This window comes from Gracilinanus agilis, chromosome 6 (genome assembly GCF_016433145.1).
Source record: "Gracilinanus agilis isolate LMUSP501 chromosome 6, AgileGrace, whole genome shotgun sequence".
In the NCBI taxonomy this organism is placed as follows: domain Eukaryota; kingdom Metazoa; phylum Chordata; class Mammalia; order Didelphimorphia; family Didelphidae; genus Gracilinanus; species Gracilinanus agilis.
The window spans coordinates 193534687-193548212 of NC_058135.1; the positions used below are offsets into that span (position 1 = coordinate 193534687).

General features: G+C 35.1%; 1 protein-coding gene across 1 annotated transcript in view; it reads left to right on the top strand.

Annotated features, from left to right (window-relative positions):
• Positions 1-13526, top strand: part of SEPSECS (Sep (O-phosphoserine) tRNA:Sec (selenocysteine) tRNA synthase) — a 68932-nt gene that overhangs the window by 27054 nt on the left and 28352 nt on the right. Inside the window, exons 6-8 of the mRNA XM_044680556.1 lie at positions 7486-7588; positions 12605-12734; positions 12849-12940. Coding sequence (XP_044536491.1) covers positions 7486-7588; positions 12605-12734; positions 12849-12940 — 325 coding nt within the window. The remainder of the gene's footprint in view (positions 1-7485; positions 7589-12604; positions 12735-12848; positions 12941-13526) is intronic.

Here is a 13526-nt window from a genome sequence, read left to right on the forward strand (position 1 = left end):
TGGCAATAAAATTAAAATAAAAAAAAAAAAAAAGACCAGAGCACAGAAAAACACTTGAAGCCCACCAACCACCCTGTAAGTAATTACATAAAAAAAAACAAACAACATCTCAAAATGAATACTGGAGTGGCAGAACCAACAAAAGGAGGGGGGAAGCAATGCTTCCGTCCCAGAACAATGTGAAGAAGACAGCAAAGACTCATCTCTTTGGAGTATGATGAGAGAGCACTTTATAAGCCTCAGCAGAACTCAGACATGCAACAGTGCAGGTGGCAGGAGAAGGAGCACAGCTGGCTTGGTCCAGCCTCAGGAGGGTAAGGGTGGAAACTAATGTAATACAAAATAAGCAGCAGTGGGAGGAAAATGGCCCAATAAGTCCAGCCTCAGTGGGATTAGACAGAACCCAACTCAGACCAGGTAAACTGAACAGTTGCAAACCTCCAGCAGGCCAACCAAACTTCTTTGGCAGAGTCCTCAGACATCTGAGGCTATCCTAGGCACAGAACAATAGTAGAACAGTACTCTTAAGGAATGGAGCTAAGCTTCAGCATATAGACAAAATCAAGGGGGAACCCGTAAATGAGCAAAAGCTAGAGAAAAAGCTTGATGCCAGAAAAATATTTCAACAGGAGAGATGAACAAAATACAAGCTCAGAAGAGAACAACAATACAAAAATGAAAAACATGTGAATCCTTAAAGGAAAATTTGAAAGGATGTCAACCTGAAATGAACCTCCGGAAGAGCTCCAAAAAAGGCTAGAAAAACAAGTAATTAGAAAAGAAAAAATCAACAGTTTTGAACAAAAACATAGTGAAGAGAATAGTTCCCTTAAAAAAGGAAATATAAGACCAGGAGAGCAGTGACTACATCTCTGGAAACATCAGAGCTAGTTCTGAAAAGAGCAGCACAGAAGAACTAGAAGCTTGGCATGGTGCCTCCCTACCCCTAGGGGGAATATAAAGTTCAAAGTGAAGAAATAGGAGCTGCTAGGAAGATGAGTTTAAAAAAAAAAAAAAGAACTTGATAATAAAAGGCTACTATGGTAGCAGGAGACCAAGACATAAACTCATAAGACAACATAGGGACAGATAATCAGATTTTTTGCCAGCCTAATACTGATAATACTGATAATATTTTATATTTGTTACTTGAAGATTTGCAAGGCATTTATATGTATTTTTTGAGCCTAATAATATTAAACTAATTAAGCTCTTTAAGCTTAATGCTGTTATCATCCCACTTTTATAGATGAGGGAACTGTTGTAGAGGGAGGTTAAGTGATTTGTCTGAAGTCACAAATGTCAGAAGCAAAATTTGAACCCAGGTCCTAAGTCTTGAGTCTAATTCTTTTTCCACCACAGTGTGCTTTTGGTAATAATGAGTCTCAGGAAGATGGAAAGGAAGAGTATTAGAACTATTGGCTATTTTTCTATTTTAATACTATTGTTACCCAATCCTCATTGTTAATTTGAAGGAATTGTTTTACATGCTACAAAACATGATATACTTAGATGAAATGGTGATTTCACTGTGGTTACTACCTTCATTGTTTAATCAAAGAGCAAACATTTATTAAGTACCTACCATTTGTCAGCCACTCTGCTAGGTAATGAGGATATAATGGCATAATTTATTGCTACAGCTCCTGCCTGCAAGGTGCTTGTATTCTATAGATAGAGACAATGTTCACTCATAAATATATACAAAAATATATACAATATAAATATAAGGTAAACTTTGGGTGAAAATTCTACTCAGTATAAGTATATATAAAATATTTGAGAGATGAATATAAGGGAATTTTGCAGTGGAGGCTATAAAGAAAGGCCTCACACAGGAACTGATCTGTGAGCTGAACTTTAAAAGATAGCATAGATTCAAAGAGGTGGCACATTCTAGGCATAGAGGACAGTCTGTACAAAGGTGTGGGGATGGGGAGATAAGGAGTGTAATGGATGAAGAATTGCATCAAGAAGGCCCCTTTAGTGGAACCAGTCTCTTAAAAAGCAATGATGGATAAGACGGGAAAGGTAGGCTAAAAACAGTCTGTGAAGTACTTTAGATATTGAACAGAGGAAGTTTGGCAACAATATGGGGAAAAATTGTACAGGGGAGAGAATTGAGGCAGGGAAACCAGTCAGGAAGCTCCTGTAATAGTCCAGGTAAGAACTGAAAGGGTCCTGAGCTAGGGTAGTAGCATTGTCAGTTCAAAGGCCTTATGATGTTGTAGAGATAGACTCTTCGAGGTTTGGCCGATTGACTAGGTGGAGTAAGGGGATGGAGGGTGCTGGTGAGAGAGAATGAGGAATTGGATAAGACTGAGTTTGGTTGTCCTTATTTCCTGCTTATACATGTCCTTAATGATATATTTTCACAGTTTTGTCACTTACAAATTGTTAATTCACTGCAACCTACTTACTCTCACCAGGCACTTTTAACTCACGTGCATTGTTGAAAGCAGAATATGCAAGTATAGCTTGTTTTATTGAACTTCACTTGATTGTATTCTGTAGATACTGTGTGTGTGTGTGTGTGTGTGTGTGTGTGTGTGTGTGTGTATTTTATGAATTAAAAGTTTGTGGCAGTCCTGCATTGAAAAAGTTTTGGTGCCATTTTTCCAAAAGCATGTGCTTACATTGTGTCCATTTTATCTTGGTAATTCTTGCAATATTTCAGACTTTTTCATCATTATTATGTCTGTTCTGATGATCTGTGATCAGTGATCTTTGATGTTACTATTGTAATTATTTTGGAGCTTCATGAACCATGCCTATATATAAGTTGGCAAACTTAATTGATAAATGCCGAGTGTGTTCTATTATACTGACCAGCTGTACCCTTTATCGTGCTCCCTTTTCTTGGCCCTCCATATTCCCCAAGACAAAACAATATTGAAATTAAGCCAATTAATCCTACAATGGCTTCTTAAGTGTTCAAATGAAAGGAAAAGTCAATTGATGTGGCAAAATTCATGTGCCACAACTACCTTCAGCAGCCACCATCCTGATTAGTCAGCAAGCATCACCATTGAGGCAGGACTCTCCACCAGCAAAAAGATTACAAACTCACTGAAGGCTCAGATCAGTAATGGGCAACCTTTTGAGCTCGGTGTGTCAAAATTCGCCAAAAAACCAAACATAACTCGAGTGGTGTGTCACTTTGAGAAAAAAAATCATAATTTCATGATATTTATAGTTTAAATAACAAAAATGTATAATTGTAACATATAACTATTTAATAAACCAAAATAGGTAAATTAATATAGATAGAATTGCCATCTATAGTGCACAGAGTGCACACACAGCAAATGTTCCATACTTGGCATGCGGCCCCCATACTTCCCTGTATGCGGCTGTGTGTTATTGAAAATGGCTATGCATGTCAGTGCTGACACACGTGTCATAGGTTTGCCATCTCTGGCTCATATGATAGCATTTTTTAGCAATAAAATATTTTTAAATTATGGTATATAAATTGTTTTTTAGAGTGTTGCATACTTAACAGACAATAGTATATAGTATAGCATAACTATGACTTGTATATGCAGTGGGAAACCAAAAAAAAATTTGTGGGGCCTACTTTATTACTGTGTTTTCTTTATTGTGGTTGTCTGGAACTGAACCTGCAGTATCTCCAAGGTATGTCTTTAAAGGCACTAGGTGACTCAGACACTTAACAGCTGTGTGACCCTGGCCAAGTCACAACTATTTGCCTTATTTTTCTCATCTGTAAAAAAGCACAATAACATGTACTGCTTAGGGTTGTTATGAAGATCAAATGAGACAATATAAAGCACTTAGCACCTTGCCTGACACATAATAAAGCCTATGTAAATATTAACTATTTATTATTATTGTAGTTATTATTTTATGGACTCCTAACAGAAACTTAATTTAGATGTCTCACCTTAGCATAGAAGTGACTCTTTTAAAGGATGCTTAAGCTTTGGCAGGATCAACCAAGCTGAAGAGTTTCAAATATGGCTATGCCTTTTGTATGAGAGACTTAACAAAGGGCGATGGATGTTTTTCAGTTGCAGCAACTTTTGAAAACCATTCACCAAGCTAAAAAAAGGATCATGATCTGCATTGATAGGAGAAACCAAGCATTTATAATTTTTTTGGTGTTAAATATTGAAGCATAAGTGGATATGATTTTTATGGTTGCTATTCTTGATGGATTTTTTATCCCTATAGTTGAGTATAGGTATACTTTTTGGTAAAAATTTGGAAAGAAGCAGAATGTGGCTATTTGTCCCAACTATAAAATTAAAAGGTATAGGATGAAATATCTCTTTAACATTAAATATATTATTTTTTTAATATATTGCTATATATTTAAATATTACTTTGCTTCCTTTGTCTTTCATATGACATTTTTTCTATATACTATATCCCTGAGACTGACTGGTAAAGCACTAAAAACAAATGTACCTTCCACATATAAACTAATTTTATAATTTCTCTAATATTCAGTATTTTAAGGAACCAGTTTGTTGGTATGAATATTCTTTTTCACTAATGCAAATTATCACTCTGTTGCAACTTAGTGAGAAAGGCTTAGAGAGTTACTATGGCTGAAAAATTTGTTACCAATCTGAGGAGAAGTTATTCTGAATTTTAATCAACCAACCAATAAATATTTATGAAGTATCTGCTATGTGCTATATAGCACTATGCTAAGCTATGAGGATACAGAAAGATAGTTCCTGCCTTCAAGGAGCTAATAGTCTAATTGGAGAGACAACATGCAAATGTATATATACACACACACGCATGCATGCATGTGCACAAACACACACACACACACACACACACACACACACACACACAAAGTAAACTACAAGCAGGATAAATAGGAAATAATTAACAGAGGAAAGGCCCTGGAATGAAGAAGGATTTGGGAAGACTTCCTGTAGGAGGTGGGATTTTAATTGAGACTTGAATTTAATTGGGAGGTCAGTATTTGGGGTAGAGGAGGTAGGGCATTCATGGCACAGGAAACAGCCAGAGAAAAGGTCCAGAACTGAGAGATAAGAGTGTCTTGTTTGTTTAACAATTAGGAAACCAGTGTCACTGGATCAGAGAATATGCCTTAGGGAGAAAAGTAAAGAAGACTGGAAAGGTAGGAGAGGGGCTAGGTTATAAAGGGCCTTGAATGCCAAAAAAAAATCTTGCATTTACTCTTGGAGGGAATAAGAAGCCACTGGAGTTTGTTGAGTAAAGGAGTGACATGATTGGGTCTTCATGTTAGGGAAATCACTTTAGTGACTGAATGAAGGATAGATTGGTGGTGGCAGCATTAGAGGAGAGAGGAGGCATAATCTAGAGGTATTACAGAAGTAAAGTTGATAGGCTTTGGCAACAGGTTTGGATATAGGGGCTTGAGAAGGAGCGAGGAATCCAGGATAATTCCATTGTGAGCCCGAGGTTTGGGAGGATGGTGTGACACTCTATAGCAGTGAGAGTGAATCTTTTAAAGGGTGGGTGATGACCTCAGGTGCTTGTGGAGAAGGGGGAGGGGAGCAGCCAAGCCCCACATCCCTCTGATTTTCTAGTAATGAACTCTGGCAAATTTTGTGCTGAGGTGATAGCAGGCATGTCCACAGAGAGGGCTCCGAATGCCTCCTCAGGCACATGTAACATAGGTTCACCACCATGACTTTATAGTAATAGGGAAGGTTTGGGATGGGAAGTAGTAATTCTCTACTAGGAAAAATAAATTCTATTTTAGGCATACTGAATTTGAAATGTCTACTGGACACCTACTTCCAGTTGTGTAAAATGCTCTTGGTTCTCTATAATAATATTCTTAAGAGTATTGTCCTTACTTCTAAGAACCTTCATTAAGAAGGTATTTTATTTTTTACTTAATTTTTATTTTAGTTTAAAATTAAACTACTTGTTTGTTTTCTAGGCTTTATAAATTAAAAAAATTACTTCCCCTTAATTGTTTGTATAAGAAACAATTGTGTTAAAATTTATTTATAGATTTTATTTTAAAAACGAATACTGAAGTATTTTCATTTAATAGAAATTTAAGTAAGTCATTTGAATTCCGACATCAGTATTATTATATATAGTCTTACTTTTATTAAAAGATCATATACTATAAAAAGAAAATTATTTATACTATAACCAAAATGATTTCACAATCTATTTTGTCTGGCATTTAAGGCTCTCTATAATCTACAGCATTTCTAGTCATAACTTATATTGCCCTCTTCATACACATTAATTCTCCTGCCAAACTACTCTACTCTCTGAACATAACTTATACTTTTCTCACTTGTCCTTATCTTTGTTTATATTGTTCCTTTTACCTTTTTTTGCTTTTGAATTCCTAACTTCTTATGGCCCTACTCAAAGAGATTGTCACTTTATATAAGATACATAAAATTATATTTAAAATTTAAATATACTTGATAAAAAGAACTCTTACATAAAATTCCTCATTCCCAAGTAAAAATTCTGTATTTGCATTGATTTTGACCAAAGCTACATTAATGCAATATTAGAGATTCTCTTATATTTCTTATTTTATTTCCTTTAATTTTTCTTTTATATTTCACATTAGCCCAAAAAATTCCTATATTAGTTCATAGTCAAGTTGATAGGAGTTCCAAGTAATTTCAGGAGTGGTTTTTAGTTATGCAAGGTGGGGTATCTTCTTGTAAGACTTTGGTCTAACCATTAAACTTTTCATAGGTAATCAAAATTTCACTATAAATTTTCAGACTCTCTCAATAACTTAATAATTAAGAGAGAGTTGAAGGGCAGCTACGTTAGAGGAGCCTATTCTAAAAGGTTTTAAAAAGTTGCACTGACATATAAAAGAAGTTTAAAATATTTTATTATTGTCAGTTGGCATGTTTGATTTCTTCATCATGAAAATTCAGCTCTTAATTTTTTGTCAATGTAAATAATTAAAATGGAAATTTAAAAATGTTTCAATAGTTTGACACAGGTCAAAACTTATACTTTTTAGAATTTTAGTTGATTAAAAAGGTTTTAATTTAATCCTTTGTAAATATGTATTGCCTTTTATCACCTCATTTCATTACTTGAGTTGAAAACCTTCATTTGTTGCTGTAAAATAAAAAAATGACTTTTATGTATTTTTGAGGTACCAAGTAACATGCTAGTATATTTGAGTGATATTTGTGTCAGTCATTGAGTTTTTTTTTTAAACCCTTGTACTTCGGTGTATTGTCTCAAAGGTGGAAGATTGGTAAGGGTGGGCAATGGGGGTCAAGTGACTTGCCCAGGGTCACACAGCTGGGAAGTGGCTGAGGCCGGGTTTGAACCTAGGACCTCCTGTCTCTAGGCCTGACTCTCACTCCACTGAGCTACCCAGCTGCCCCCAGTCATTGAGTTTTACACAGTAAACATAAGTAACAAATAAGAAATTAAAAAATAACTCGAATATGATAACTTTACAGTATGCCATGTGACTGTTAATAAATTGTATTTTTATTTTTATAGACTGGAAGATCTAGCTGTGATCTGTGCTAAATATGACATTCCACATATAGTTAACAATGCATATGGAGTACAGTCTTCAAAGTGTATGCATCTCATACAACAGGTAAAAAAAAGTAGTTTGTTTTTTTTTAACCCTTGTACTTCGATGTATTGTCTCATAGGTGGAAGAGTGGTAAGGGTGGGCAATGGGGGTCAAGTGACTTGCCCAGGGTCACACAGCTGGGAAGTGGCTGAGGCCGGGTTTGAACCTAGGACCTCCTGTCTCTAGGCCTGACTCTCACTCCACTGAGCTACCCAGCTGCCCCAAAAAAGTAGTTTTTATTAAAAAATCAAATTTTCAAGCATAGTAAAGTTTATTCTCTTCTAAAGACTGGGCAGTTTTGGAGTACATATACTACTTCTATTGACATATTAATCACTAATTCTTATAGTACCACTTTTTAAAAATCTGAAATTAAAGAGTTTAGAGGCTAAAATAAGAGGTCACAGAGAAAGAGGAAGTGAAAACATATAGATGGATAAATTTTAATCTTTCACAAAGATACCTAGAGCTCAAGTCTTCCTTTATATATTTAGAATGGGGAGAAATCTAATGTTCCTTTCTATTACTCCCATCTCTTAATACAAAGTAAAGAGTACTCATATTTTACTTCAGAGAAATTGGGCATTTAATTTGGAATTAGATGAATGGCCCAAGTTGTAGCTTTGCCATTTACTAACTAATCTCGACTGTTCTTTACATCCATTAAATAAAATGTTTGAGATAAGTGACCTCCATGTTCTTCTTTTTTGTAACTGTGTTATTTTAAAGTTTCTTCCCTCCCCTCCTCCCCTCCTTCCCTCCCTTCTTTCTGAAGTTGGGATTAATTGACTTGTCTAGGGTTGTACAGTTAGGAAGTGTCTAAGGTTACATTTGAACTCAGGACCTCCCATTTCCAACCCTGGCTCTCTATTCACTACACTACCTAGTGGCCATTCAGCATATCCTTTCTTATGGACAGCCTCATGACCTCAAGATGTGGTTTGAGGTTCAGGTGCCTAGTAGCCATTATTTCTAGTCCTTAGATCATCTGTAAGTGGTTATACTTTTCCCAACTAAAAGATATTTATTTCAGTCTGCTTGTCATGGATTTATCTTTATGATGAAGGGATGGGAATGCTGATGTAAAATTTTGCTTATTGATGTATTATTTCTTGGTGTTCCTATTTACAATATGACTCCAGTTTTTATTTTGGAAAGCCTCAAGAAATGTTTAATAGCCTAAGATTGCAAAAATGTAACTCTAAACTTGACATTTGTGTTCTTAGTTTTCTTTACTAAGTTCCATTGATCTGCTTTTTTTTTTCTTTTTATATCATTGTGCTAGTTGGCGAGATTTGTTGATGGTCAGCTTGGACCATGAGGTAATCAAAAATAGGGGCGTACAAAGGAAGCTAAAGATTTAATGAGTTAAATTGTAGCTTCTTTAGTACTCTTTTCCTGATGCCTTGGAGTTAGATTTTCGAATTCAAAGTAGCTTTTATTCCTTATATTTGGACTTATGGGTCACAATATGTTGAAGGACTAGACATTTTCTCTGATCCTCATAAATTCTTCAGACCTTTCCAAAACAGAAATTATGCATTGGAGATAAAGCAATTTCAGCACTTCCATAAATAAATAAGGCAATTCCATAGTCATTCGTAGTGGTGTCAAACTCAAAAGAAACTATGGTCTCTAAACTGTTGTACATAAGTATATCTGAAGGCTACATATTGACTTTGTTTTGAAATATAATTTTATATTATTATGTTTTGATTTGTTTTATTAAATATTTCCCAGTTATATTGTAATCTAATTTGGGCTTCACTCAGGAGACCTTTGGGCCAAGGATAACATATTTGATACCTTTGGTTTAGAACACTAAGAACCCAAAGAAGGTAAAAAACTCTGTGAATTAACATCCAACTTGTGCCCACTCAACACCCTCTTCCTCACTGCCCATCATGCTTTCAGCAGCAAGACTTCACAAGCCGATCCAGCCCTTGGGCTTGCAACAAAAGGCAAGCCTATCCCAGATCCTAACTTACCTTCATTTCCAGTGCCTGGAGATCTAAGCTCCAAACTGCAAAAATATGCTGAGGCCACGAGGGAAAGGATGCCTATAGAATTCTGTGCTACAACACAGTTCTGCAAGAAAGCAGAGGAACAGAAGGAATGAGACAGGACATGTGTCTAGGTTTATAACAGAGCTCTGTCCGGGCTGATTATAGCAGTGTGGCTGTGCTTTTTACTGTTGGGCCAGAGAACTGAGGAGTCAGAGGGAATAGGGCAGGACACTGTGTTTGAGGGATTATGTGACACTTCATTAAGCCTAAGAGAAAGAGCCTAGCATCCAGCTGGAGCTAATTTTTGCCTCTCAAAAGTTCACTTAAAGTAAACTCTTAGACTGGTGAACCATGAATTGCTCAGAGTAAGAGGAGGCTGAGGCACTTGGAGACCCAGCCCCTAAGGAAATCATCACCAGAGGAAAGGGAGTCAGAAATGGAGCAATAGGGGAAAATAAGGGGAAAAAACCTGAAAATACTGAAGATCTCATAAAGAAGAAAATTCAAAAGACCAATGAACATAGACAAATAAACCAACAAGAAAGGCATAATACTTGAAAGAAATAAGACCTCCAGTTCTAGTAAATGACTTCAACATTTATTAAGAAATACTGTAAAACAATGGGAAATGATTCAACATCTGATGAGGCAGAGAATCCTGTGGATTTTCAGCAGAACATGAAACCATAACATGTTTCTGAGTGATTTAAAAGTGAATTGTAAGACCAGAATTTATGACCTCTGCAGCAGAAATAATTGGCATAATAGAAAAGTTTGAATTTGAAGTAGCAAGTCTCACCAAAGAAATAAAGGACAGCTGATTGGGAATGCATTTATACAGCGGTGAAGGACAGTTTGGAAGAAGAGAAGTAAAAGTCAATAACATTAGAAGAAAACATGCTCTCCATATAAGGAAAATATAGTCCCTATAATTCTTCCACATATTATAAAGAACATCTGTGGATCCATAGCTTAAAATATGGTTATAACATGTATTTGTGGGAATTGGCAATATAGATAGTAGAATTGTGGATGCAGGTAAAGAGAAATGTGACCAAGTCTTGAGAGGTAATATCATCATTTATCAAATGAGTTAACTGAAATGTTAAGGTAAGCACAGGTTGTATAGGAAAGGCACTAGCACTTAGTTTCACATTTTCTGCTTTTAAGTTTTCTAGTTTTCACTAAGACTTATTGCTATTTGAATTTTCACTTGAAAGGTTTATTAGCAATAGAATTAAATAATTAAAAAATAATTATGTGATAAGGAATTACACAAAATTATTTTAGGATTTGTAATATAGAAGCAATCTTAATTTCTGATGGTGTGATGATAGGGATAAAGTTTTGTCTTGCTTTGCATTAGTCATAAAAATATGGGGTTTAAAGTAGATCATAGGAAATAAGAATCCAAATTCACCAGGAGCTTCAAGTAACTGCTGACCAAATGGATAATTATGAATTTTTTGTAGCCTTTGAAATTCTTGAGTAACAGTTTTCTTAATTTTAAAATAATTAAGTGACCAATCAAGATAATACTAATTATTATCAAAGGCTTTTCTTCTCCAAAAACCTCCAGTATTCTTGACCCAGATACCTCTATGCACTTTTGGGAGCTCATTATTCAATTCCTCCCTTGAACATCCCAAGACGTCTTTAATTGGTAACTAGCTAATTAGGAGGTGGTCCAGCAAAACCTCAACCCTTCCCCATACTGAGAAATGGACAGGTGATTTGTTTTGTCACATAGGCAGGAAAAGAGTCATTGTAAAACCTTTCTGTTAGCCAGAGTCTATGAAAGGACCACATTCTGAAGTATAAAGAGAATGCAAAAATCTATAGCTTGAATAGAGCTAGGTCTAAAACTGGCTCAGAAATTTTCCCTAATATAGAAATAATATGATAATACAGTGTATGAAATATAAATGTTTATACTTTCTTAGAGCTGCTTTCTTTAGGTGCAGAAAATACTGATGGTACTTAATATTTTATCTTGGGTTTGTGCTTTGGGAGACCAGTGACTGATGTTTATAAGGAGTAATTAAAGTTTCTAGGTTTCTGTTGCATTGTTGCCCTTCCTACTTGGACTGAGATATATGTTGAAGTGTATAGGATGTTGATTGTTGTTAAAGCTTGTTGTAAATAATAGTTGGGAGATGGACGTGATATAATGTAAATGTGTGCTCATAAAACTCAGAACTAAGTACTAGTAGGATAGATTTTTAAACACTAAGAATGGCTTGACTTTCTGTATAGGTTCTACTTTACAGCCCCTATTCTCTCCTCAGTCTTTGTTTCTGAGACCTTTCCCCTTGCGGTATTTGCTTATTTTCTTTTCTTTGTATTTCCAGGGAGAGTAGAAAAGTATAAATTCTCCACTCAAATTATTTTTATTATCTGTTATAAATACCATGCTCATTCTTGCTTCTTTTTCTTAGCTTATGATGTTCCGCCTATATGGAATGTTCCTTTGGCTATACTTTCTGTTAATTAAATCCTAGATTTTTTTTGAGCCACAGTCCAAGTCCTACTTACATCTTTTATTATTTAGCTGAACATTTATTAGTATATCTTGTCTGCTAAACTAGACTGAAGGATCTTTGAGGATGAGAATCTTATATTCTTTTTTTATTCCCACAATTAGAATGGCTTTAAATACTTATTGACTTGAAAGGTAGTAAACTTTGGCGAGTGAATAAAAGAGTTAGTGGTTCTATAGTGTGGCAGATTTATAGATATTAATTAATTAACATTTATTTTCAATGAATGTCCTAAAGTACTAAGACTAAAATATATATGTCTATGCTAATGTTTTACTTTTCTAAAAGTTAAGATTGGTTTGTGAATAAAAGGCTAATATTTAATTCTTTTAATTAGCAAAATTAAGCTCATAAGAAAATGACAGTATTTTTATTTAATCTAACTTTATTTAATTTATATATTTAATAGTATTCTTTGGCATCTTTTTATCTTAGTTATTGTATGTTAGCCTAGTAGCAAATACTTGATATTTTGTGTCATTTGATTTTAGGGTGCTCGAGTAGGTAGAATAGATGCCTTCGTTCAAAGCTTGGACAAAAATTTTATGGTTCCAGTAGGTGGTGCTATCATTGCTGGCTTCAGTGATTCCTTCGTTCAAGAAATCAGCAAGATGTATCCAGGTAAATAAGCTAATTGTCCTTCAGAAGAACTTGAATGTATTTTGCCCCTGCAATAACTTTTCTTTTCCAGACCACTGTCTTCTTATGGGAGTAATCTGTTCTTTATTATTTCAGGAAGAGCTTCGGCTTCCCCATCTTTAGATATACTTATTACCTTACTATCACTGGGATCAAATGGCTATATGGAGCTACTAAAAGAAAGAAAGGTAATATATTGTATATTGCAATATCACTTGTTAGCATGACTATTGTCTGGGAGGAGCTAGAGTACCAATATGGACTAGTATCAACATCTAGGGGACCTTCTCCAATTTGGACACCGTGAAAGTATGTGCATGGTACCAAAAGTATGTGGGTCATTTCCAAGACACCAACTACTGCAACTTCTGATTAGCATAATTACATTCAAATACTTAAAAGTGGAAGTTGTTGAATATTAAGAAGATGTGGAAGAATTTTTAAGAAGATGCGGAGGAATTTTTATTTACATTTCTATGCTAAGATTGGAGAGATATTAAGGTCTGAGGAGACAGCTACAAGGGAAAGTGCTACAGCAGGGATTTTCCACTTGACTTTACTCCACAAATCTGCCCTTGTAAAAGCTGGTCTCATTGGTATGAAAGGCAGAGACCTTTAAAAATTTTACTTTTCTCTTTACATTTGAAAACTTTAATAACAAATTCAAGAGGGTAGGTACAGTTTGTGGTGAGTCTGGCAAGTAATGGTTTTGGGAACATAATCTAGTTTAAGATTAAGTAATGTATCCTATCTGAAGGATCTTTTACAAGCTGG